Source organism: Columba livia, chromosome 3 (assembly GCF_036013475.1).
Source record: "Columba livia isolate bColLiv1 breed racing homer chromosome 3, bColLiv1.pat.W.v2, whole genome shotgun sequence".
Classification (NCBI taxonomy): domain Eukaryota; kingdom Metazoa; phylum Chordata; class Aves; order Columbiformes; family Columbidae; genus Columba; species Columba livia.
In genome coordinates this window covers 103,328,048-103,351,048 of record NC_088604.1, presented here as the reverse complement: position 1 = coordinate 103,351,048, position 23,001 = coordinate 103,328,048, and the positions used below count along the sequence as shown (strand labels likewise).

The following is a 23,001-nucleotide window of genomic DNA, read 5'->3' as shown; positions in this document are numbered from 1 at the left end:
AGGAGCTGCTGAAAACACTGTTTTGGCACAAGGTCTACAGCATATTCCCACCCCTTCCCTCCTAGCTTGACCTCCCTCAAGGGCTGAAGTGAGCGATTGGTGCCTGCTTGTGAATGCTTTTCCCAAGGTCCGTATAGGGCTCTCACAGGGGAGAACTTGGTGCCACCTCTCCACCACCCATCTTCTTTACCTCCTTCTTCATCTTCACCAGGACAATCAGCTGAGGATGCTCAAGAAGGGTGCAGTGACCAGTTGGGGTCACAAGTTCCCAGAGGCAAAACCTGCCACAAGGTCTTAGGTAACGAGTTAGCAATGGTGCATCTGAAATCTCTGCTTCCAGAGAGTTCCCAAAATGTGATTTGTTCCTGTGTGCCACAGTCAGTGAAAACAGGTGTAGGGGAAAACAAAGGCTCGTAGAGTCAGATGGCTGCTGGGGTGAAACAGCCGTTCACCCCTTCCGGAATTTGCCTTCAGGCACGGAGGTCTCTGGTCTTCCATTTTACACCTTTCCTGCCCTGGTAGTTAAGATTTTCATCACCTGGTTTGAAATTCAGCACACAGGGCAGGTGGAACACCAGAGTGCGACTTTGAACAGCTGCTGCATTTTATGCCCTTCACTAGGAAGAAGAGCTGAAACCTTTGGGGCTTTTTCAGACCAAAACTGCCTCGACACCAGGATCTGCTGCTGCTTTAATTGTGGGGTGATTTACTCATTGGCACAATTTTTCTTTCCAAGCAATTTTTCGGCATTTCCAGGTCCTTTCATTCATAACATGGTGGTTTTGTTCTATAGGAACACGGTGCTGCGGGTGACAAGTAGCCACTTCCCTTGTGTCTGTTTTGGAGAGAATGAAACCAAATGCACCTCAGCACCTGCAGGGAGACAAATGTGATCCCACTGAATAACATTGACACATCTGTTTGAGAACAACCATTTGAGGAAAAAAAAAAATACATATTTAAATCAATGTAATTTAATACATTACATTGCCATGCTGCAATTGCTGCACCCCAAAACAGCAGGGGCGCCACCAAGGAGGAGGTCATGTGCCATTGTCAGCAGCAAGCCTGGTCACCAAAGCAAGAAGCGGTGAATGTGGCAAGGAGGGTGGTAGGTAGCAGGGTGATGGATGGTTTTGCAATGAGTCAACTCTTCTTGTCAACTGAGAGGTACAGCTGAAGATGTGGATAACCAGCAGTGAGAGAAGCACAGGGGTCTTACATTCCCATCTCCCCAAGTACCCCCTGATGTGTCCATCAAAGCCCTGAGCTCATGGAGAACAGCTCCCTCAACCCATACCTGGCACACAGGCTTCTTGGAGAGGAGGAAGAGGCTGCAAGGGTTTGTTTTTTTTTCCCAGAATGAAAATATCTGCAGAAAAACCTGATTTACAGGCAGGCGAGATTTACTCATAAAAGTACAATAATGGGAGGAGGAGGCAATTTTTGGCTGCATTTGCCAGCTTTGAATGAGGGAGGAAAGTCATTTCCCCTCTTCCTCCTTCCCAAATCCAAAAAATATTTTAGAAAAGTAGGAAGAGAAGTTTCTCTTTTCTTCACTTTTAGATAAAAATAATCCCAAGGAAACTTTTTTTTTTTAAAAAAAAAAAAAGAAGAATGTTTCTGACTGATTTCAAGAAGGAGGCTGTTGGATTGAGCTGGAGCTACAGACCGCAATGGATCTGTGAGCTCCTGGCCCTTTCTCAAAGCACCTGCCCCAGGGTGAAGCCATCAGAGCTGCCCTGGGAGCTGCCGAGGCTCCATGGTGGTAAAACAGGCAAGAAAATTCCTCTTCACTGACACGTCCCAGTGCTGGTGGTGCTGCGGGGCCTCTGGGTCATGTGTTTTTTCCCCTGCCCAACTTTTCCTTGTCAGGCAAACAGCTAGTGCCCTCTGCAAGTGAGTGATTTAAAAGACAATTTAAAAAATAGTGTTTGTGGATTTTTTTAACCTTCCTGGTAGTGCCTGGCCATGAAGGGCTGCCCAGGTCCCATGAAGACATCTCAGGCTCTCATTTGCAGGAGCATCATAGAAGAGAGGAGGGCAGAGCATCCCTCTGCGCAGCCAGGTGGGGGGTGAGATGCTCACACACACACACACACACGAGACCCCTTGGCTGGGTGTCACTGAGCAGGGACGCTGTGTGTGATGTACCCCCAGGTGAACCCTGCAGTCCCTCACACTGGGACGATGCTGGTGTGGAGACAAAGGGCTCTGCGAGTGGCTGCGTGGGCTGGGCATGGACCCTCGCCAGCTCAGCCCTGGCCTTGCTGCTGGTCCTGTTTGCAGCAGCTAAATCCCGTTATAGCTGTGGGACAGCTCGATGCTTAGGGATGGGAACACCTAGATATGACAAGCTGGGTGTCCCTTGATGGGGTCAGGCACCCACTGCCCAGGGATGGGGGATGGGAGTGAAGCAGAGTTAGCCCACATCCCTGCAGGTGAAACCCCCATGATGAAGGGCAACAAGGCTGGTGAAGGGTCTGGAGCACAAGTGTGATGGGGAGCAGCTGAGGGAACTGGGGCTGTTCAGCCTGGAGAAAAGGAGGCTGAGGGGAGACCTTATCGCTGGCTGCAACTACCTGAAAGGAGGTTGTAGCATGGAGGGTGTTGGCCTCTTCTCCCAAGTAACAAGTGGTAGGACAAGAGGAAATGGCCTCAAGTTGTGCCAGGGGTGATTTAGATTGGATATTAGGAAAAAATTCTTCACAGAAAGGGTTGTCAGGCACTGGAACAGGCTGCCCAGGGAAGTGGTGGAGTCGCCATCCCTGGAGGTGTTCAAAAAACACGTAGATGAGCTTCTTAGGGACATGGTTTAGTGCCAGAGTCAGGTTATGGTTGGACTTGATGGTCTTGAAGGTCTCTTCCAACCAAAATGATTCTATGATGGCTCCTGCCCTTTCCCTACACAGCATCATACCAGAAGGGATCACACTTTTGGGAAAAACTCAGGAAAGCAGAATTTCATTTTGTGGTTCACATCCCACAGATGCCCAAAATAATGTGTTGGATGGGAAGACTGGTGAGGTCACCTCTCACTGTCCACAGCTCTGCATCCTGCAGGAGCCAGTGGGAGAGGAGGAGGCAGTGTGGGGCTGGCACTGGGGAACAAGCTCTGCCCTTCCTGAGCTCCTGTCCCCAACCTTAATGCCACCAGCGGGGAACAAACCAGCTATTCATGCCCTGCTGTGCCCACTCTGGCTGGACCAAAGTGCCCAGGCCACCCTAGCAGCCGTGCCTGCCTGCATCCAGGTCCATTTGTCCCACACCGCCTGTCCCCAGGAGTAGTAGATGTGTCATTTTCCTTTCACAGGACGCAGAGTAGCCTTATCCAAATATAAACAACCTGGGAGTATTTGCTGGCTTATTGTCTGGACAAAAAAGTAAAACAAACAGACCTTAAACCCTTTTCCCCCTGCCGCTTCTGGTACAGTAAAGGAGTCGGGACCAGAGACTCCAGAGTTCCCGAAAACATCGCTCATCAGAAATAACATCCCGCAAAGCCAGGTGTGGAGAGAGCCCAAGTGAGCCGTGCTGCTGCCTCCTCTAAAAGTCACGCAAAAAGAAGTCGGAGATGTCTAGATATTTAAAGAGTCGCTATATGAATAATGGAAACAACCAGCAACCAAGAAAATGTGATAGCCAGCAGCATAACATGGCAGTGCTCCCTTGGGAGAGGCCAGGAGCGATGGGCAGATGTCTGGGTGTGCCTTCAAACAAGCTCACCTTTCAGGGAGCATCAACAAAAGCCAAAAGCTGCCTGAGAAACCACCCTACCATGTCCAGCAACAGACATGTGCGAGAGACTTTGTCTTTCAGCCAGGCAATGGCACAAAAGAATGAGGCAAAAAGGGGGAAATGCTGCCATAAATGTAAAGCAAAATTGCTTCTCCCCAAAAAACAGGCCAGGCACAGGATAGCTGTGGTGGATGAACATCCAGAGGCTTTTCACAGGGGAGCAGTGCCCCATGCCACTGTGCATGGGGCAGGGGCTGCAATGGGCCAGGTCTGGTGGACCAGGGCTGGGGGATGCCCAGAGAGGCTGTGGGGCAGGATCCCACATCAGCACTGACTTTGTCCCGCTGGGCTGTGTGTCCTGGGCAAGGGGAGGCAGCAGCCCAGACTAACCTGGCAGCATGGCTGTGAAACCTGGGGTAAGGGTGCCTATTTTGCAGTGAGGGAGCTGAGGCTCAGGAAAAGAGGACTCACAGGAGATGCGAGCCAAAATCCCATGAGATCCCATCTCGCTTTGCCCATCTCCCTCCAGTCCACACCTCCTCCCTTCAGGGACCACAGAAGAGAGATCAAAGTCTGGCTTCAGCAAGAGATGATTTACATCTGAGACTTCCTTCCAGTCAATCCAACATTTTTTACCACCACCACCTCTTTCAGGAGGCTCTGAGATGTTTCACCCCAGTCTCCTCTGCACAGCCCCAAGCAGTGCTGCTGTGGCCACCCAAGGGAAAAAAAAGGGCAACCTCCATGAAGCTGGGGGTCAAGCACAGGCTTATCCCCCATGTTGACAGCATGGAGAAGTAGCTTCAAGGGTGTTTTGTCAATCCCCCTCTTACTCAGGTTCCAAAAGGAACAGTGGTCCAAAGAGAAGAATCTGAATGGAATAAACAAGCATCTACCTACACTACTTGCTCGCAATAAGGACCCTAACATGTAAAGGGGCAGCTGAGACTTGCAGCCTAATGCACATGTTATTAAGGAACATAACAGCCAGGACAAGACTTGCTTCACATTAAAAATAAATGAGAAAAAAAAAGTGCAGAACTATATTTTTTACATTACCACACACTCAGAGGTGCTGCCTGGTTTGTCTGTGAGTGCTTTAGGTTTCTCCCAGGCCCCTGTGGTGCTATCATGTCTTACAAGTCAGAGGAAGAGAGAGGAAGGCCAGGGAGAGCTGGCAGGTGCTTGGGATGCAAAGCAACATGGGCATCTGCTTAGAGAAATGCTCAGCAGTAAAAGGTCCTGCACTGCTTGGGCAGCACCATGAAGCTCCATGAGGAGCTGCTGGGATGGAGGTGATGGCTGCAAGTCCCATGGCAGGTGATGGGATGGATGGCTGCCAGTCCCATGAGCGTCCTTCCCCTGTACTCATGGATCCAAACACACACTGTTTCTTTTTCCCTATGAGATTCCCATCTGCTACTGCAGAGAGATGGTGGCTGTTATCCCCTTTGTTTTTAAGACTTTCAGGCTCATTGAGTCCCCTGGCCCACTTCTCCCAGGAAAACGCCCTTGTCCCTAATAAAATGGGGAGAGTGGGTTCCTCTGGGTGGGCACACAGCAGAGGTTGCATGGCTGCCTCAGCCTGTCCCCACCATGGATAGGTGTTCATGTTGATGCAGACCCAGCTGAGTCAATGCAAAATTTAACAGCTTACATAGTAATTAAGTAAAGCCTCTCAATATAGCATCACTAATTACACGAATCCTAACTAAATTACCAATAGTTTCATGGCACCTTGTAGAATACTTGTGTAATAGCCTTAGAAAAAAAATGACACAGTGCTGGCAGTCAGCAACGCAGCCCGCATAGCAATTGCAAAGCACTTTGGATGTTTATGAGTCTTTTTTTTGTTTTTAACAAAAATAAAAATCTCAAATGTACATTTCCCCCAATGACTCTACTCTGGGGAGTATTAAAAGCAGCACCTTGACTCAGCCTCCCACATAAACATCCTGCTGCCCCCAGACAGCCCGATACAGTCTTCCTCCCAGGATGAGGAGCTGAATAAGAAGTGACAATCACAGCTCCTGCCCACAGGAAAACAGGAAGCGCCAGAGTTGTACAACCACTCCAAACATTGTCCTACCTGCTCTGCTCCTTGGGTGCAATGTGAACTTGCTTTCCTTTCCGCCATGCATAACTATTTCTGGTCCAGCGCTGCCCAGTACCAGGATGCTGCTGCATGGGATGCTGCTCATGGCCTCCAGCCAGCCTGGTGCTTTCTGTCCAACACAGAAGGACAAATGTCCACCTTTCTAACCCACCACTAACACTTGCAGGTTGGCAACAGTGCTGAATGCAAATTCTGGAAGAGATGGAGACAGGTGCAGGGTGCTGGGCAGATTGACTCACTCCACATCTGCGCACATCTGGTAGGAGCTAGATAGAAGGAAATCCGAAATCCTTCCCACCAGGAGGCAGCCCTTTTGGCCAAATCCCTTCAATGACCATGAGACTAAAGGAGCTGATGCTTGCAGATCTGTTTCAGTTCATGGATTAAAGTGCTAAACCTTGCCCTAGGCAGGCCCTTGTGACTAAGGGGGTCCTGAGGGCAGGCGATGGGGTAAGTCCGTGCCCCGGTGTTGAAGCAAGCTGGTTGGCCAAGTTTCTCCACCAGTACACAGACAGGAGCTCAGGGAATGGGGAGCTGTGATGGAGAAGGGGCCACCTGCTCAGCTTGCAACATGCTTGGTTAATCCACAAAAACCCACTCTCCCCCTTAACTTTTTGGTTTGATTTCGAGGAATCCCCCTCCACTTGGTGGAACGTGTGCCCAGCCAAGCAACCTGGCAGCCCGGTATCCCTGTTCTCAGGACTGCTCTTCTCAAAGGCAAGAGACTCTTTCCACATGAAATGACGCTCTGGGAGCCCGGCAGCTCGTTCCTTCTCTGGCTGCTCCCACGTTTCTGCTGAGCGATGGCCCCAACTTTGCATGCAAAACATAGACGTTGTATCTGAGTTTCCAAACAAAAAGCATGAGTAGAAGGAGGTTTCCTATCTGCTCTTCCTTTACTTGAAATGTAAAAACATCCCTCGCCGAATGAGGCGGTGTTTGCCACCGCTTTGCAAAGTTCACATTCCCACAAGCGCAGGCGGGTGCGAGGAGGAACAAGGGGGGCGACCAGCACACCAGCGCCCGCAGGTCACGGTCACACAAGACAATACTTTGCAAAATTTGGAAGTGTGGGAGGAATGTGGGAAGGCTGAAGATGAGGATGTTTATTAACATATAAGAATATCTCCAAAGGGTTTGCATCCTATGAGAAAAAGAAAGGCAGCCCAAGGCAAGCCAGCTCAAGCCATCAGTGGGGCTAAATCTGGAAATCCTTATTTGGGTGATCCTGTTGCTGGTTTAAGGGGAACAGCTTTTCCTCACAGGGACATAAGAATTTTCCTAAATAAGACAAAGCTTCCCTAACTAATTCCCTTGTACAATTGCATTAAATAGGATGTAAGCATGTTTCCACGGCTGGCTCAACCCCTGTGCCTGAAAAGGGTGCTGTCTCACTACAATGTAGAGCAAGAAGCCTTTCAGTTGAAGACGTGAAATCTCAGGCTTGTTGACCCCTTCTAAGCAGTCCACGGAAAACAAGCAGAGAAAGCCTAGCAGTGTGTTTGAATTTTAAGTGTCTACACATTCTTGAGAAAACTTCTCAGCACTGAAAAAAAAAAGAAAACCTGGTAGGGGTGGGAAAGCACAGTATTAGACATTTAAATGTCATATACAGCTAGCGAGCTGAGAGGTTCCCTGCTTCTCTCTTCCCCATACCCACCTTCACAGTGGTCTCAGGTGTATTTGGGAAGTGGCTCTGGGGCCACGGGGTAATGCCAGCTGTGCAAAGTCCCCCATCAGTGCTGCTGCTGCTGAGGGGGAAGATGGAGCCCACCACGTGGGTTTCACACGGACATCTGCGCAGTATTCCGATGCTGATGGCCACAAGGCCCCATGGGGCCCCATGGGCCAGCAGGGCTCAGCGCAGCAGCCCCAGCACCGCCTGCCACTGAAAGCGAGTTCAGTCTCCGGAGAATGCACTTAACCAGTTATGCTCTGTTAACAAAGGGAAACTGCACTTGTGGCACAAGCCCCCAGGCAGCCCTTCAGCTGAAGCAGCCACAGCAAAGCAGCTGCTCCCCAAAAGCAGCCCCAGGCAGCTCAGGAGCTCTTTCCTTCTGTCTGAGGGTCATGGAAGCACAGCAAGCACCATATCTCATGCTGTTCTGAAAAGGCTCATACTGATAAAGCTTTATAAGGGCCATTTCCTTGCAATGCAAGGCAAAGCGAGGTTTTCACTTCTTTATTTTTGCCCCTCAGACAGAGAACGTTTCTCTGCTTTCATCTTATGACCATAAAATAAGAGGCATTTCTCCCTCGCAGTTTCAGCTGCACTTTTTCTCACCAGGGCTGCGGTTGGGACAGTCCCTGCTGAAATGTTATATTTTAATGCACGTGCTCCTGCCACCTGCTTAACTAAGAGAACTTGCAAGAGTTCCTTCTGCCCTGTTATTTATCAACCTTACTGCTGACTCTTAATAAAAAAGACCTCCTTGTGCTTCAGCCAGGTCTGCTGGCTGCTGACGGGCTCCTGGGGCAGCCCCTGTGGGGTTCTGCTGCTCAGATGTGCAGCCAGGCCATGGATGCTGCTGCCTACGAGCAGCTTTGGGAGCTGCAGAGGAAAAAAGCTGCTGAGCAGCGGTTTGGTCACCTAGAGCAGGGAGGACGCACAGTGCTGCTCTCTGCACCAGCTAACATGTGTTGGGGAAACAGCACAGAATGTTGCCTTGTGCAGAGCCCTGCAGTCATTTCCCAGTGACCGTGCAGCTTTTGTGGGGTAGTCAGCACTATGCTGACACAAGAAACACTTATTTTCAGTTAATATTTTTCCTTCTCTCAGGCACCTTCCTGTCCTAAGACCCATCAGGCTGGGAGGAATAAGCGTGGCACTGCAGCTCCAAGTAAAATGCGCGTATTCTGCCGACATGGGGAGCAAAGAGTGGCCGTTCACTTCTGCCCCTGTGCACCCCAACCTCAGGTTTTACCCTGCCTTTCCTGGATTTGGGGAGACAGGTTGCAGGGACATGCACAGCAGGGTCCAGCCACAAGACTTAAACTCTCAACATGCAGACCCCGTCACTTAGAGGGAACGCATCCCTCCAGCTGAGAGATAGGAGGCATTTCACAGCTTTTCCCAGGGTCCCAGCAGCTTTCCCAAGGCTTCAAGGAGACCGAGCAGATTTTAAAAGCTACAAATGGGGCCACGATGGCCATGAAGCTGGTTCTTTGAACCACAGTGGGGATGCGTTGCAGACAGCAGGACAGCATTGCTGGTGGTGAACAGCAGTTCCTCGGGTGCAGAGCACCCTCTGGTGGGAAAATCGTGGTTTTCCAAACAAGAGCAAATCCACGCATAGCACAAGGCTGGGCTCTGTGAAGACCTCTTGGGAGGTGGATTTCCACCACACAGGGTCGCTTTGCTGGCAGGCCCCAACGCAACACGGCCCTTGTCCCCATACCCGCTGGGTCTGTGTGCCTGGTGTCCCTGCTTCCTCTCCCAGAGCTTCCAGGCAGATATCTCTTCTCCTTTGGCCACCACAGCCCCTTGCAGCTGCAGAGTCTCTCAGCTGGATCACATCACTGCCACATGCCAGCCCATGGCCTGGCTGGCACAGGGATGCTGCTGGCAGCAGATCTCACAATAAAAAGAAAATCTGTAAATAATCACTCATTGATCTTGAAGTCTTCATAGCTGTAATAACCATGGGGCTGGATGGGAGCGGATCACACTCCCCAGGCTGCCACAGTCCCCTTTGCCTTGGTCTTCATGGTTGTCATGCTCCCCGGTGAGGCTGTGGCTCCTTGGGGAAGGGAAGAGCAGCATGTGTCTGCCTGCATGTGTGCGCACCCCCTTTTCAGCATAATGGGGACTCTGCTCTGCCTGGGGTCTCGGGCTGCTCTCACAAAACAAGCAGCATACACAGATTGCAAGCAGGCCCCAGCAAAACAGGCACAGGCAGCAGTTCAGCACTTCCAGTCCCTGGCTAGTCAGGGACCTGCCACACGACACTGGATGTGCCCCATGATGCCATGTCCTCTGCCCCAGCTTCTACCTTAAAAGACCCACCAGCACCATAGGGGCAGGACCCATGGCCCAGCACTGGCTTGCTCAGCGCTGGTCCTGGGGCACACAGCTCCCCACAGCAGCATTCCCGTAAGTGCTGCTTCACCAAGCGACAAAGCCAGTGAAAAACAACGTGTATCAGGGGACTGGGGACATCTCACCCCACCTGGTGACCCTACATGGGGCTGTGCATGCATTCCTCATGTCTTGCAGGGACCACAGTCATCTGGCATGGTCCAGTTTTGAGGATGGCATGGACATAGAATAAAAAAGCAGATTCCGCCTCAAAAGCTCGCACTGTAAACACAGGGCAGGAGGCACCTCCTGCACTTCAGGCCATTTCCCTGCCCCTCAGCAAGCTGCTGCCCAAACAGTACTTTAACCCAGCTGTGGGTGTGCTCCCTCTTAAATAAACACAGGAGGTTCCCCAACACCTGTTCTCCAAGTCTCCACCTGCTCTCCAACACAACATTCGGTTCCCAGCACCTGAGAAATGCGTTTCCTTCCTCGCCTGGTTGTTTTGGCTGCCCTGGGCATTGCCACCTTCTTGAGCTGGAGGCTGCTTCTTCAGAGCACAGTCATCGACCAAGGTAATACCTGGGCACTGTGGTGGTTCTGTGTGACTGGCAACATTTCTGTACCATGGATTAAATTATCTGGAGCTTTTTTTGGAGGTTCTTAGTGGGCAAATGCTAACAAAATTGGAAATACTATTTGCAGAGCCCCAGGGAAGGGTAACCTGTGGAAAAAGCCCTTACTGTGAAGCCCTGCAGCTTTATGTCCTTAGTGGGGTCATTGGTCTCAGGTGTGGTGGGGAAAACAGGTGTCAGGCTGCTGGAGGTCACTCCTAAAAGCTTTGCTGGAAAGGGTAAAATGCTGTTGGGGAGGCAGGAGTAGGCTAGGAAATCAGTGCCCAAATAGAATGCATCCCTCCAGTCCCAGCCAGTCCAGGGTAAAGTCATCACTAGACTTTGCAGATGTTGTGGAACTGGGGCTGGTGGGTTGAAGAGCCACCCAGGACAGCTTCAGGCACCACTGCATTTCTTTCTGCACTGCTGGTGTTCTTTTCCTGGTGTTAACTGTTCTTCTCTTCCCTGTGTGACTGCTGCCCCAAATCAGTGGGAAATATTTAACTTCCCAAGGACCTGTGAGAAACCAGCAAACTCACTGTTCTCCTTGGGGCTGCCAAATGCCTGCACTGAGCAGATGAAGCAGGCGTGCTGCTGCAAAAAAAAATAGCAAGGCAGGCATTCATCCTCTGCATTCAAACCCTGTATGGCCTCTTCACATCAAAAATAAGATGATAAAGAGTAAGAAGGAAAGCTGAAATCTGAGAAATTAAGCCGACTATTATAGAGTCTTTTTATTTGCTTTTGCCTTTTATATTTGCTTTGTTGTCTTCTTGCTTCTGTTTGCATTTTGCTTTTTATTTGCTTTTGCTTTTTTATCTACTGGAGAAAAAAATTACACATGGACATGATGCAAGAAGTTACAACATTTGGATTCCTAAATTGCCTCAAGCCATTAAGAATAATTTCTTGCTTTTGCAAATATTTGATAGCTGATATTAACCAATTAACAGACACAAACAGGTTTGCAGGGGCTTTTGTATTTGTAGCTGCAAACCAATTTACTGCTCCTCCATCTTTCAGAACATTTCTCACTCTCTTTGTCAAACTCACCTCAGTGAAGCTTGGTTGAAAGTGAAGAGTTAAAAGCAAAAATTATGATTTAGTGAAGAACAGGGTCCATGTCACAAATCTACAGTCAAGATCAGTGCTCAGACACAGTGGTTTGGGGAAAGCAGGTCTTGGGTGTCCATGTGCTCACACATTCACAGGGACAGAAACCTGTTTCCCCAGCAAAACCAGGCTCTTTGACAGGCATGGTGAGGAGACCACTCCTGCCCTTCGCTCTTCGTTCATGTTCTGTCCTTTCCACACTGGAATAGCTGGAAAAGAGCCTGCCACATCATCCCATGCTGGGGCGCCAGCTTGGGGCAGAGGTCCACTATGGGTTTTCCTCACCCCTATCTTGAAATGGTGTTTCCCAGGTGACCTGGTCGCCAAGGCAGAGGAGGACTTCACTTTGACACTGGACACCTTCCTTCATGTTCAGCAGCTCAGGAAGAAGAGACTGAGAGCTTTCTGTAGCCGATCAGGCAATGCTACCGCGCTTCCGAAGAGCCGGGAGGAGAGAGCCCGCCTGCTCTCAAGTTTGAGGGTGAGCACCAAGCTGGACCTCCTCTACTGCCAAGTGCCATCAACAGGGGTGGAGGAATGGCAGGAGCTTTTAGAGAAACTAGAGGAGAAGGAAAACATCACTGTCCCGGTGCTGCTTCCCTACCCTCGGCGGCACATTTCAGAGGCGCAGCTGAGCGAGTTCAACCTGACAGAGGTAGAGGCTGTGCTGGCGTCTTACACCAAAGTGCTGTTCATCAGGGACCCTTTCCAGAGGCTGATCTCGGCATTCATGCAAGGCACGGGCAGCAGCCCTTCCTTCAGCAGCTTCGTTCAGGACGTTGTAGACAGCGGGCCGCACAATGCCAGCGCGACTTGGAGACCACTCGTCAGCCTCTGCCAGCCCTGTCTTATCCAGTATGACTATGTGGTGGCATTTGGCTTCCTCAGGCAGGAGCTGGGTCATCTGCTGCGGCGGGCCGGGCTGCCAGCAGACACCCTTCTCCCTGAGTTCACCGACACCCAAGTGCAGTGGACCTACAGCTGGTTATCAGAGCAGATGTTCAGCGAGCTGTCCCTCCAACAAAAGAAGCAACTGTCACATTTCTACCGCTGGGACCTTTCTGCATTCCCGTTTTCTAGCAGTTTGCTGACAGAGCTTCTCAGCACCCCGGAGACCTAGTAGCAATATGCTGGCTGGAGGGACTGCTTTGAAGGGTGTTAATCCAAATGCAAGCCCTTCCACATATGGGCTGAACAGACCCTTGCTCCACAGCTGCATGTCATGCTTGTCCATGTCACAGCTCCATAAGGCACATCGGAGAGCTGAGTTAGACTGTGGTTGGGGTCAGGGTATCATGGCTCTTCACATGGCTGAATTGCATTCAAATACTGCAGGAGCAGGTGCTGGGGAAACGTGGCTTTGAGGCTGTGAAAAATGCATGAACTGAATTGTGGTGGGGTAAACACCTCTCAGCAAACCTCGTGTTTTGGGGTAGGTTGGGTCTGACCTGCTGCAAACCACACCAGCACCCTCATGCTCTGCCTGCATTGCCCTTCTATTTTCTGGGCTGCCTTTTGAGCCAAGAAGTTTGGCAATGGGTTCTTTGTGATAAACCTCCCCATACAGGTATAAGAAGCCCTCGTAAAGAAGCCTATTACCTGATGTCTGTCCACTCTGCACAAGTAGGTGAGATACAACACAGAGTGGCACACCCTCCTGGGGAACCACTGGGGATGATCCCAATCCTTCACACTCTGGGAAGGCCAGGCCCATCTTTTGGTCATATCTCTTCTGTGTAAACTGTTCCTGTTTATGTGACCCTGCATCTCCTGCATGTTTAGGCTCAAGAGAGCCCCAGGCATGTGACATGATGCCTGCTCCATTTGCAAGTTTTGAGTGAGGTTCCCCACTTCAGGGGCTGGCTCAAATGGACCAAGCCTGGCTTTCACCTGTACTCACCAGCAGCGAGACAAGGATAAGGCATTCTGGACCAGGCACCAGCCACACCACCTTGTCTCAGCAGCTGGTGGGCCCAGTGGAGGTGGCCAGAAACATCAAGGATGCATCACTCTGCTGCTGTGGGAAATGTGATGTGACTAAGCTCCTCCTGCAGAAAGCTGCTGAGGTCTCTGCCTTCTTTTGGACTTGGTTGCCAGGGTTGCCTGGGTAGAGACCTGGGCTCTCCAGCTGGGCCCCCTGCCCTGTCTGGCTGGGTGGTCCGGAGCAACCACCCAGCCTTGGCCACTGAGCTGATTTGCCTCTGGGAAGGGTCCCAAATGCCAAGGATGAGCTGAAGTTGTCCAGGTTTCAAATTGTGACAGACTTTCACCATAGCAGACTAGTTTCCAGAATATTTTTTTAGTTTTATTTTGCAATGTTGTGACCTTCACAGAGGATTCTGCCTGTGACAAAGACACTGATTTGACAATGCTCATTACAGAACGTTAGTGTGAAAACTGTTGATTAGAAGTGACCTAAAACAATCACCAAAAACTTGGCCTCCCTCTCTCATCAAGGGATATGCGATAAATAGCATTAAAACACAAAATGGGGCGGCCTCCTTTCACCCTCCCACAAAGTATCCAGCTACAGTAACAATTCCTTAAGTGCTGTTATTGTGCGTAATATTTTACAGTCCAGCAAGATGGCGCAGTTCCTCTTCTGAGGACACACATCTGGACGGAGAGAAGTGGCAAATCTCCAAATACACTTAACATTAGAGTCACGCGTCCATGCTGCATTTCACTGAATGTACTAGGAAAGGAACGTTTTTCTCTTCATAAGTAGCTTTTCTGTCTTCTGCAACTGCAAGCTGAAATGCCGAGCAGCGAGCTATGCGTGAAGAGATCTGACACGGCACCTCAGAGAGGACTGTGCTGTGCACTCATGACAGCAGAGCTGTTCCTGGACCACGTTTTAAGTCAGGCAATATTACGGCAATATTACAGCAATATCTCCTCTTCCTCCCAGCCCGTAGTGGGTCCCAGTCCTTCCCTAAGGTATCTGGCACTTGTTTCCATGGGAAAGTGATGTATGAAATGTTAAGACACTAGAGGTGAAATCAAAATCTCAGCTTCGTGTTCCTTCAGGTTCCTGTTCTACCTGCAGCCCAGCCAGGTATTGCATTGATCTCCCTGTAAATTCCTGTTAGTCTCCAAGCTTCCCTTTTTCCTACACCCTCCAAAACAGTCTCTGTAATTATTTTGTAACCATAATTTTGTACTGTTTTCCACCACCCCCTCCTCCTCTCTGGTATTTTATATTGCCTACATTCAATTCCAGTGCACCCCTAATGGAAGATGTTTCCTCCTTCCATCAGCCAGTGGCTGTGGAAGGGTAATAAGAGGGCCCTGGGGTGGGGTGGGCTTGAGGACAAAGACTGGTTCCCAGGAAACAGTTGATCACTGATGATGCAGCAAAAGTGGCTCCACAGGCTAAAGTGTGCACTGAACTAGCGTGCTCTGACCATTGCATATACAGATAACTTGGCAAATGCACATCAAATTAATGTACAAAGTGAAAACCAAAAGAGAGACTTGACAAATTTTGTTTTAAAAAAAAAATCACCTCACCAGGCATTCAGTGTGGCTACGTGAGACATCACAAACCCATTCTGAAATGATGAAAAAGGTGCTCCCAGAACCATGGGGGACACAGAGCACTTGCTCCTCCTGTCAGTGACATCCTGCCATGTCCCAGGACTCTCACAGGGAGAAGGTCCCCGTGAATGCTGGCAGCTTTCTCCTGAGACAGCGCTGGAAGCTCCTCGATATCACACTCTTTGCCTGTAGCTCCCCATGTTCTGCATTAGCACACATGATGTCCCCTTCATAGCACTCTTGGTCTGGTTTGAATGAGCAGGTCCGGTGATCCCATGAGGCCAAACGCGGCAGAAACAGTGCTGATACCTGTCTGCCTTGCAGAATTTGCATTTTGTATCCCTCCCCAGACATTTTAAGAACAGGAATACACAGGCTCCAATAGCTGTTCTTGCACACAAATGATCACATTTTCTTCTCTAAGAGGTTTTTTTATATATTGCCATCTTTCGGGTGAAAACAAAAATGTTTTCTTGCCCAGTACCTCAGAGCTTAAGAAACAACAGTATCATATTTCAATTAATGAAACAATTACATAGCAAGCCCAGTGGGCACAAAATACTTTCTGCAACTCACATATACAAACGCTCTTTTCCCAAATGGTAGACCTAGAATACTTTAAGCAAGAAATAAATTTACACTTTTCCAAACTAAATGCCCTGGAGTGCTTAAAACAGAAGTCTCAAACTGTGCATACATTGTTAGGTCCTAAGATGAAGGCAAATTTCAAGCAGGATGTATGTGAGCAAAATTTTGTATAAGGCAATAGAGTTACATCCTCTTGCATCATATAATTTTGATGGCCCTAGAAGTGCAAAAATAGAAAACGGACATTTTGGTAAAGCTGTGGGCCAGAAAAACAGATAAAAGTCTGCAGGTGATGAGCAAGTACAGTACATGGCCAATATCATCTAAAGATAGCACAATGCTACAGTGTTAAATCTGAGTGCCAAAATCTGTGAAGAGTGATGCCCAACATTAAATCCAACACAGAAAATACATCAACCCAAAAGGCATGAGGTCATCACATAGTCAGCACATTTCTCAGACAAACAGTCCCTGTAGGAAAGCATACCCATTCTCTCACATTCTGCAAAACTAAGGGTTGTCCTGAAAAGAAGGCCAGGCCATAGCATGATGGCAAGAGATTGACCCTAGAGGGCACCCAGAGCCAACTAATCCCCAGCTGTGTCTGTCCCTGTCCTGTCCATTTCCTGGGCTGGTATAAGTTGCCTTGGGAGCAATTATGAGTCACTTCTTCCATTACTCCAAGGTCCCTTTCTCAGATGCCCTCTCCTGTTTAAAAGATGGAGGAAAGATGTGGAGGTATGGCGGGAAAAAGGCTGAGTGAGTCAAATAAATCAGCATCTTGCTGGAAGACCTCTTGGTATCTTTAGTTTTTGTCTTTAATCAGAGAAGAGAAGGTAGCACATGAAGTAAAAATTCATTAAAGCCCTGGGGCAGACAAAGTGATCCTCATTCATCTAAGGATAAATCAGCTATTGATCAGATTTTGAGGTTTTCCTCTGAATCACTTTTGTTATGTATGTGAGATGATCATTGTCAGCTAACATCAAAACTCCTCCTCATCTTCCTCTAGTGTACATCTGGCTTGGTGTGCAGAGGGGGCATAACAGGGTCCAGCCCTTAGCACCTCTCATCCCTTCCCCCATCTCAGCTAGAGAACTGTTTGTCTGGGTTCCAGCTGAGTCCTTCTTGGCATCACATCACAAGAGGATCCATCTTTTCCTCACAGTAGGTAAAACAAAACAAAATAAAACAAAACACCAACAACAAACAACCACCCTGTGATTTCACATTGGCTGGTAATAAGCATGTCTCCCCTCTTTGCAGCAATTTTAAATGAAACCTCTAAGATTTTTCAATTACACCTGGATAACATCACCTTCCACTTGCTCTCCATTTGAATTTGCAACAGAGCTATAATCTGGCAGCAATTCTCTCTCCTAGAGAAAATAATGATTGGACAATTAAATGTGAGATCTCCATGAATCAGTGGATAAGCCACATGAACACAGATTTTTTTTTTCCATTATAGTCCTACTGCCTTGTGGTCCCTCTGGTGTAAGCTCAGTTTTACGAGGAGAGTTTGTTCCTCAAACGTCCCTCTTACACACGCACAGACCACGGCTTAAAGGTCCCTGGCTCAGCAGAAGGGCACTGTAAAGAGGAAAAACAAAACAAGACAAAACAAAAAACCACAAACAAACAAAAAACAGTTAGCAACAGTGGCAATAAGGCAGGGTCCTAGCCTGGGTTTGGCATGCCCCACCCTTTGAGGTAGGTGAGTTTGTACAGTTGAAGATCTGAGCTCATATCTCAGTCTTTCAAAACACAGATGTCTGTCTCATGGCACTTCCGTTGGAGGCTGTGCCTGGCTCTGGCTGAAGACCTGGTGGTCAACAGTTAGTGCATGTTCTCAAAACTATTTCTGAGTCTTTCTCCTCAGACATCAATGCAAGCATTAGGTGAGAAAGACTAAGATATGCAGGTTTTGCTCTTAACCACAGTGGGAATCAAGCTGATGAAAGGCTGGAGGATGCCCACATGGACAGCTGTTTTCTGAGTCACTGAAATCAGTAGGACTCTGGGGGGACCCAATTCTATGCAGCTCTGTCCCAACACAGTGACAGAGGAAGAGGCCATAAAGAGACAGTTACAGGATTAAATTCTTCACTCCTTCAGATCAACCCCACAGCCTTTAAGGAGACACCTGTGGCCATAACATTGAGCAAAGTGAGTGTTTTCAGGAAAACATTCCTCTCCCTCCAACCCTGAGAAACACCACTAAATCACAGAGTTGACCTGCAAGATGTATTAGTGGTGGTGATCCCCTAGGAAATCACGGTCAGGAACAGTAGGACAAGTCATCAGTGCTTTGTTCTACAGACAGCACCTAAGAATGAAGGAATGAACTGCAGGTTCAGTGCTACTGTATGGCAGCCCTTCCTGCAACAGGAGCCCTAGCAATGCTGGTCTGTACATTTGTCTGTATTTGATGGTCCATTAAATGAAAGATAATACCCCTGAAATAAAAATCAGCTTCTTAAGTGGGGCCACAACCTCCCCATCGTGCCCTAATCCCAGACCTGGGCCACTGTGGCCAACATACACGCTCCATTTGAAGCAGGCTGGCTAGGGAACAGACTATGAAACCAGAAGCTGTTACCATTTTGGTGAAGATGTCCACACAAGCATTGCGGATCCTCTCTGGGGTGGCAGGGCTGTCCAGCCTGAATGGTTCAGTCAGGCCAGAGTCCTTCCTCGCTGAGTAGATGGCATCTTTAATGGCATAAAACACTGAGGCAGACAGGAATAGAGGTGGCTCTCCCACAGCCTAGACAAAACAAAAGCAAGAGTGAGGCTGCAGCCCAAAATAGTCCTGGCCCTGGAAAGGTTCATGAGTCTAACAGAAAGATAAGCAAGACCTACGTGACAATCAGGAATTGTTCTCATTCCTTTTGTAGGAAAACAAAAGATTTCTAACACAGCAAGGCTGTTATAAAGGAAAAAGGTCCTAACTCATTCGCACAACTTTTAGGGATGCTAAAGCTGCAGCAAAGGAAATTCAGATAAGGCAGTGGTGAACTGTTTGGGTGGAGAGCAGGATGCTCCATCACTGGGTGTCCTTCTGAAACAGCCGGAACACCTGCCTCAGGGATTACACAATTATTATCTAGTATTGAGGTCCCTGCCTACCCATTCTTTCTTCATTCTGCCATCAGCGCTCATCACCCAAATAGTTCTCATTGATAAAGATGTTCCTATGGATGGATGGAGGGGACAAGAGAAACTGTAGGGAGCCTGGGTAGGCATATACACATAAGGATGCTGCATGGCCTCTCTAAATGCTCCATTGAACCATAAGTGAAGCAAATTCATTGATGCTGTACATCCAGCCCTGCTCTGTGCAGCCCTCACTAACGGCAGAGAACAGCACCGACTGCAGTGGGAACAGCTGAAGGCCATGTGGATTAATAATGGACATTTAAGGGTGATGTGGGCACTGTGAAACAGCAAAGAAAGCACAACATGAAAACTCAGACACAAGATTGTGGTATATCACATCTGGGAAGCAACACTGCTGGAAATGTTATCTGCAACGGTGGCTCTGGTAGCAGGGAGGGCAACCAGAGAGCTGACATGCAGAGGGAGGCTGGCAGCCTCTGCTACAGCAGAACTGGCACAGCAAAGCCACTTCAGTTCTCTCTAATGGACCATCAGGGCAGCAATGTGCAGGTTATTTCAGTTCTTCCTAGCTGTAATGGAGAGTATACATATTTCTGGTAAGGAATGGGGACATGTCCTAACCCCAGAATAAAGCCAGTATGACAGGAAAAATTATCTAGACACATACATCATTATCACACTCAGCTTCACAAAATTACAGAGCAGTGAGAGGCCTGCAGATCTGGTAGGTATACCTTGGATGAATAAACCGCCTTGCTGTTTGGGCAGTCACGGAGAAGAGACACATAGAATTCTGTTGGGATGTCTCCAAACGCTGGGATTTTGTACATCCCAGGCCCTCGAGTGTACAAGTTTCCTTCAGGAGAATAGCGCAGCTCCTCCATGGTGAAGAGCCCAAGGCCTTGGACAAATGCTCCTTCTATCTACAAACACATGCAAACAAGGTTACATTATTTTTTGTGTGTTGTTCTTCCCTGCACAAGAACAAACAGTGATGATTTCCACCAGAGTTTTCAGCCCTCCCCTTCTGACTCATTTCCCACTTTTCATCTCAAAACTCTTGTCCTTTCTGCTGAGTACAGCCTGGCACCTTCGCACAGTTCCTGTGTTCCCATATATTTGTGACTGCATTTCCCTGGCAGGTGAAGCAATTTACAAATACACGTGAACAGATATGCTGTAAACGCAGGACGAGAATTTTCTGATTAAGCAACAGGAAAAAAAAAAATCAATGCCAAAATATTGATTACTTCACAGGCAGTTTAACACTGAATGAGTTGTACTTGCTGTTAATTGAAAGGACAAGAAGATTGAAAGGACTGAAGATGACATGACACAAGCAGACAAACTATGTCATGTTTTTTATTTCAGCATGAATGCTTTCCTAAGTGCTGCATATTCTCAGGTCATCAGCACAGACACCTGCAAAAATTCTAAATTTTAGGAGAGGAAAAAAAAGGGGCGGGGGGGGGAGCTGCTATGAGAGAGGGTGGTGTGCTCAAACAACCCTATATAAAGAAGCTCTGCTCTCTGTGCCCACAGAAAGATGTGACAGACAGACCAGCCTAAAGATTTGGCACAAACATGCATTAAACCAGCTCTGCATGCTTATGTTCCTGCAGTCGTACAACATTCTTTCTCTCTCCAACCCCCAGATCCTCTGCAGTTACTCATGGAAGGACACAGGAAGCTGAGATCTCTGACAGGCTCCATATAGCCCATCTCTTCACTCCCAGACCCAAACCGACAGGCTGCAAAACCAGAAAGGTTCCTTCTCCCTTTAGTCACTTCCAAAAAAGTCTCGCTCAGAATAAATGTCATTTTCGAAGAGGTTTAATTTTAACTATAGCAGAGCTCTGAGAATTGTGGTCTCATATAAACCACAAATCCTGCAGCAGTTTCACTGGAGTTATGCCATATCAACATCTAGAGTTAGCAAGGGAGCTAAGATGACTAAATGAGCATGTGCAAATGTCTAATGATTTATCTCTTAGTATATCAAACAACTTTGTGTTTATTACCTTTATTTCCTGAGAGGTATTTGTTTTGATTATTACTGCACAACATATGGAAGTAAGCTTGTCCCTGCCCACAGAATTTGCAAGCTAAGTGACTGATCCAGCTTCCTACTGAGATCCCTACACAGCAGTAGCTAGAAGACAGAATCTGCCACCCTAACTATTCACAGAAGAATTTTCACCGAATTAAATGGGACTTGATATTGACAGATAGGAGTATAAAAAGTAGGTGTGGGATTTAGACTCTTTCTGCCACATTTCAGATATTATGTTTGGGATGAGGTTATTCCGTTGTATTAGTATTGCCTGCATTCATTCCTTAGGCAAGGCAGATGCTGAAAAGCATCAGTGAGGTGATAACTGGAGAATATCATGTAGTCTTAATATCCAAGTCAAAAAAAACACCAACCAAACAAACAAAAAGCCACAACATACACGATATTTCCCTACATAATTCTGTGCCTGTTGCATAATTAAGTGTAGGTCAAACTGGATTTCATAGCTAGTCTAAAATACCTCACTGGATACCCATGTTTAAAATGCTCTTTTTCAAAGGCACAACCTGTAGAGGGATAATGGCTTATCTATAAAAGCCTGAGGGTAGTGTGATTGCGATAGCACCGTGGAAATAGCAAACCTAGTTCACTTACCTGTCCTATATCTATGGCTGGGTTCAGACTGGTACCAACATCCATAACGATATCTGTGCGCATGTTCTAAAAGTCAGAAATAAAGAACATTGGAAGTGGTACACCGTGGTCTTGTACCAGGAGGAGTGATATACCCAAGCACTACCCACACTTGGCTGGTGTTCAACAATCTATCTCAGCTCAGCTCTCCATACTGACTTTTAACCTGAGTTCGTGCCTAAAGTAAATCAAAGGAACACATTGCAATTTTCCACAGCGGTCCAATGGATCCAATTCATACTAGTTCCAAGATGCTGGAGTCAGTGCTCTGTACCTGAGCATAACCAAGTCAGATTCTTTCTAAGTCTTCAGTGCTATTTTCAATTATTAACTCAATTTCAGTATGCTTCTGCTGTTTTGTGCTAACACAGTGCTGCTATCTCTTACTTAGCAAATCCAATAACTTTTGCAATCATTCATTAAGCCTCCTAGTATCCCTGCAGGGTAGATAATTGTCATTTTATTGTACTTTACGGATTGTTGCACTGTGGAATAGAGGAGTTAAGAAATTTACTGAAGGTCACATCAGACCAATGACAGAGCTAGGAAGAGGCTAACACCCAGTATTTGCTCTAACTCCCTGTGAATGTTTCCTTCACCTGAACACAGAGAGCTATTTCACTGCTGACATGCTCACCTTGTGGTCACCTGTCAGGCAGTCTATCTCAACCTCAGAGCAAGCAACACCGTAACTGAAGTAGCAGAATGGTTTCCCTTCGTTCTTTTCAAAGTCGTAGCCAAGGTCAGGAATTCTTGATAAAAAGAAAAACAAAACCACATTTCATTCCATGAACAGTCAAAACGAACACAAACACATTACAACTTATCAGAATCCTTATTCACTTTTGATTAATCCCTTCCATCAAGCCCATGCAGAAGTGAAAAGTGTAAACAACTACAAACAGAAATCTACTAAAGCAGCCCTGTATTCCAAAACCTGACTGAAACTATCAAACTGTGTTAGCCATCTTCATTTTCCCATGAATCTCAGGGCTTGTGATGGCTATTATGAACTCATTACCACCAATCCACCAGCAAATCTTTTGCTTTTATAATGCAGTTGAATATTTCTTGGAGGTTCGTTAAATTTCAGAGGATAATCAAGTTGAACCAGAAACTGGATTAAGCTAAGAACTGATTTTAAGCACAGTTCATGGCAAACCTTGTATCCGTCTACTTACACTGAAAATGGGTTTATTAAAATACTGACAGTCACTTGGTTAAGAGAAAAACACATTTCTGAGATGCAACAGAAATGAGCTCATATTGTATTTTAGTCCTAAACAGCTTCTCCTCAGCACTGTGTTTAGTTTTTTACGTCAACCCCTCAGCCTCAGATATGATGGATCTCTGTTTTCCTCCAGCAGTACAGCTGATTTACAAAAGTGCCACATTTCAGAACTGCACAGGAACCAGCAAGACTTTAAAGTGGGAGGATTAAGTT

The 23,001-nt window shown here is 47.7% G+C and overlaps 2 protein-coding genes across 2 annotated transcripts in view; one reads left to right on the top strand and one right to left on the bottom strand.

Moving 5' to 3' along the window:
• Positions 1–10,309: 10,309 nt before the first annotated feature.
• LOC135579136 (carbohydrate sulfotransferase 8-like) lies at positions 10,310–15,714 on the top strand. Its single transcript, XM_065058647.1, has 2 exons — positions 10,310–10,447; positions 11,911–15,714. The coding sequence occupies exons 1-2, from the start codon at positions 10,351–10,353 to the stop codon at positions 12,717–12,719; spliced, it is 906 nt and encodes a 301-aa protein (XP_064914719.1). The 5' UTR covers positions 10,310–10,350; the 3' UTR covers positions 12,720–15,714.
• XDH (xanthine dehydrogenase) overlaps positions 13,880–23,001 on the bottom strand; it is a 52,434-nt gene continuing 43,312 nt past the window's right edge. The window contains exons 33-37 of the mRNA XM_065058646.1: positions 22,195–22,309; positions 21,519–21,584; positions 19,585–19,773; positions 18,330–18,497; positions 13,880–17,320 (exon numbers count right to left, since the gene is read on the bottom strand). Of these exons, the coding sequence (XP_064914718.1) occupies positions 17,270–17,320; positions 18,330–18,497; positions 19,585–19,773; positions 21,519–21,584; positions 22,195–22,309 (589 nt within the window). The 3' untranslated portion in view covers positions 13,880–17,269. The remainder of the gene's footprint in view (positions 17,321–18,329; positions 18,498–19,584; positions 19,774–21,518; positions 21,585–22,194; positions 22,310–23,001) is intronic.

Excerpts from the sequence above, each read along its gene's own strand:
- LOC135579136 (XM_065058647.1), top strand. The coding sequence starts at position 10,351 with ATGCGTTTCCTTCCTCGCCTGGTTGTTTTGGCTGCCCTGGGCATTGCC. Across the intron at positions 10,448-11,910 it reads GAGCACAGTCATCGACCAAG|GTGACCTGGTCGCCAAGGCA; the intron begins GTAATACCTGGG and ends GGTGTTTCCCAG.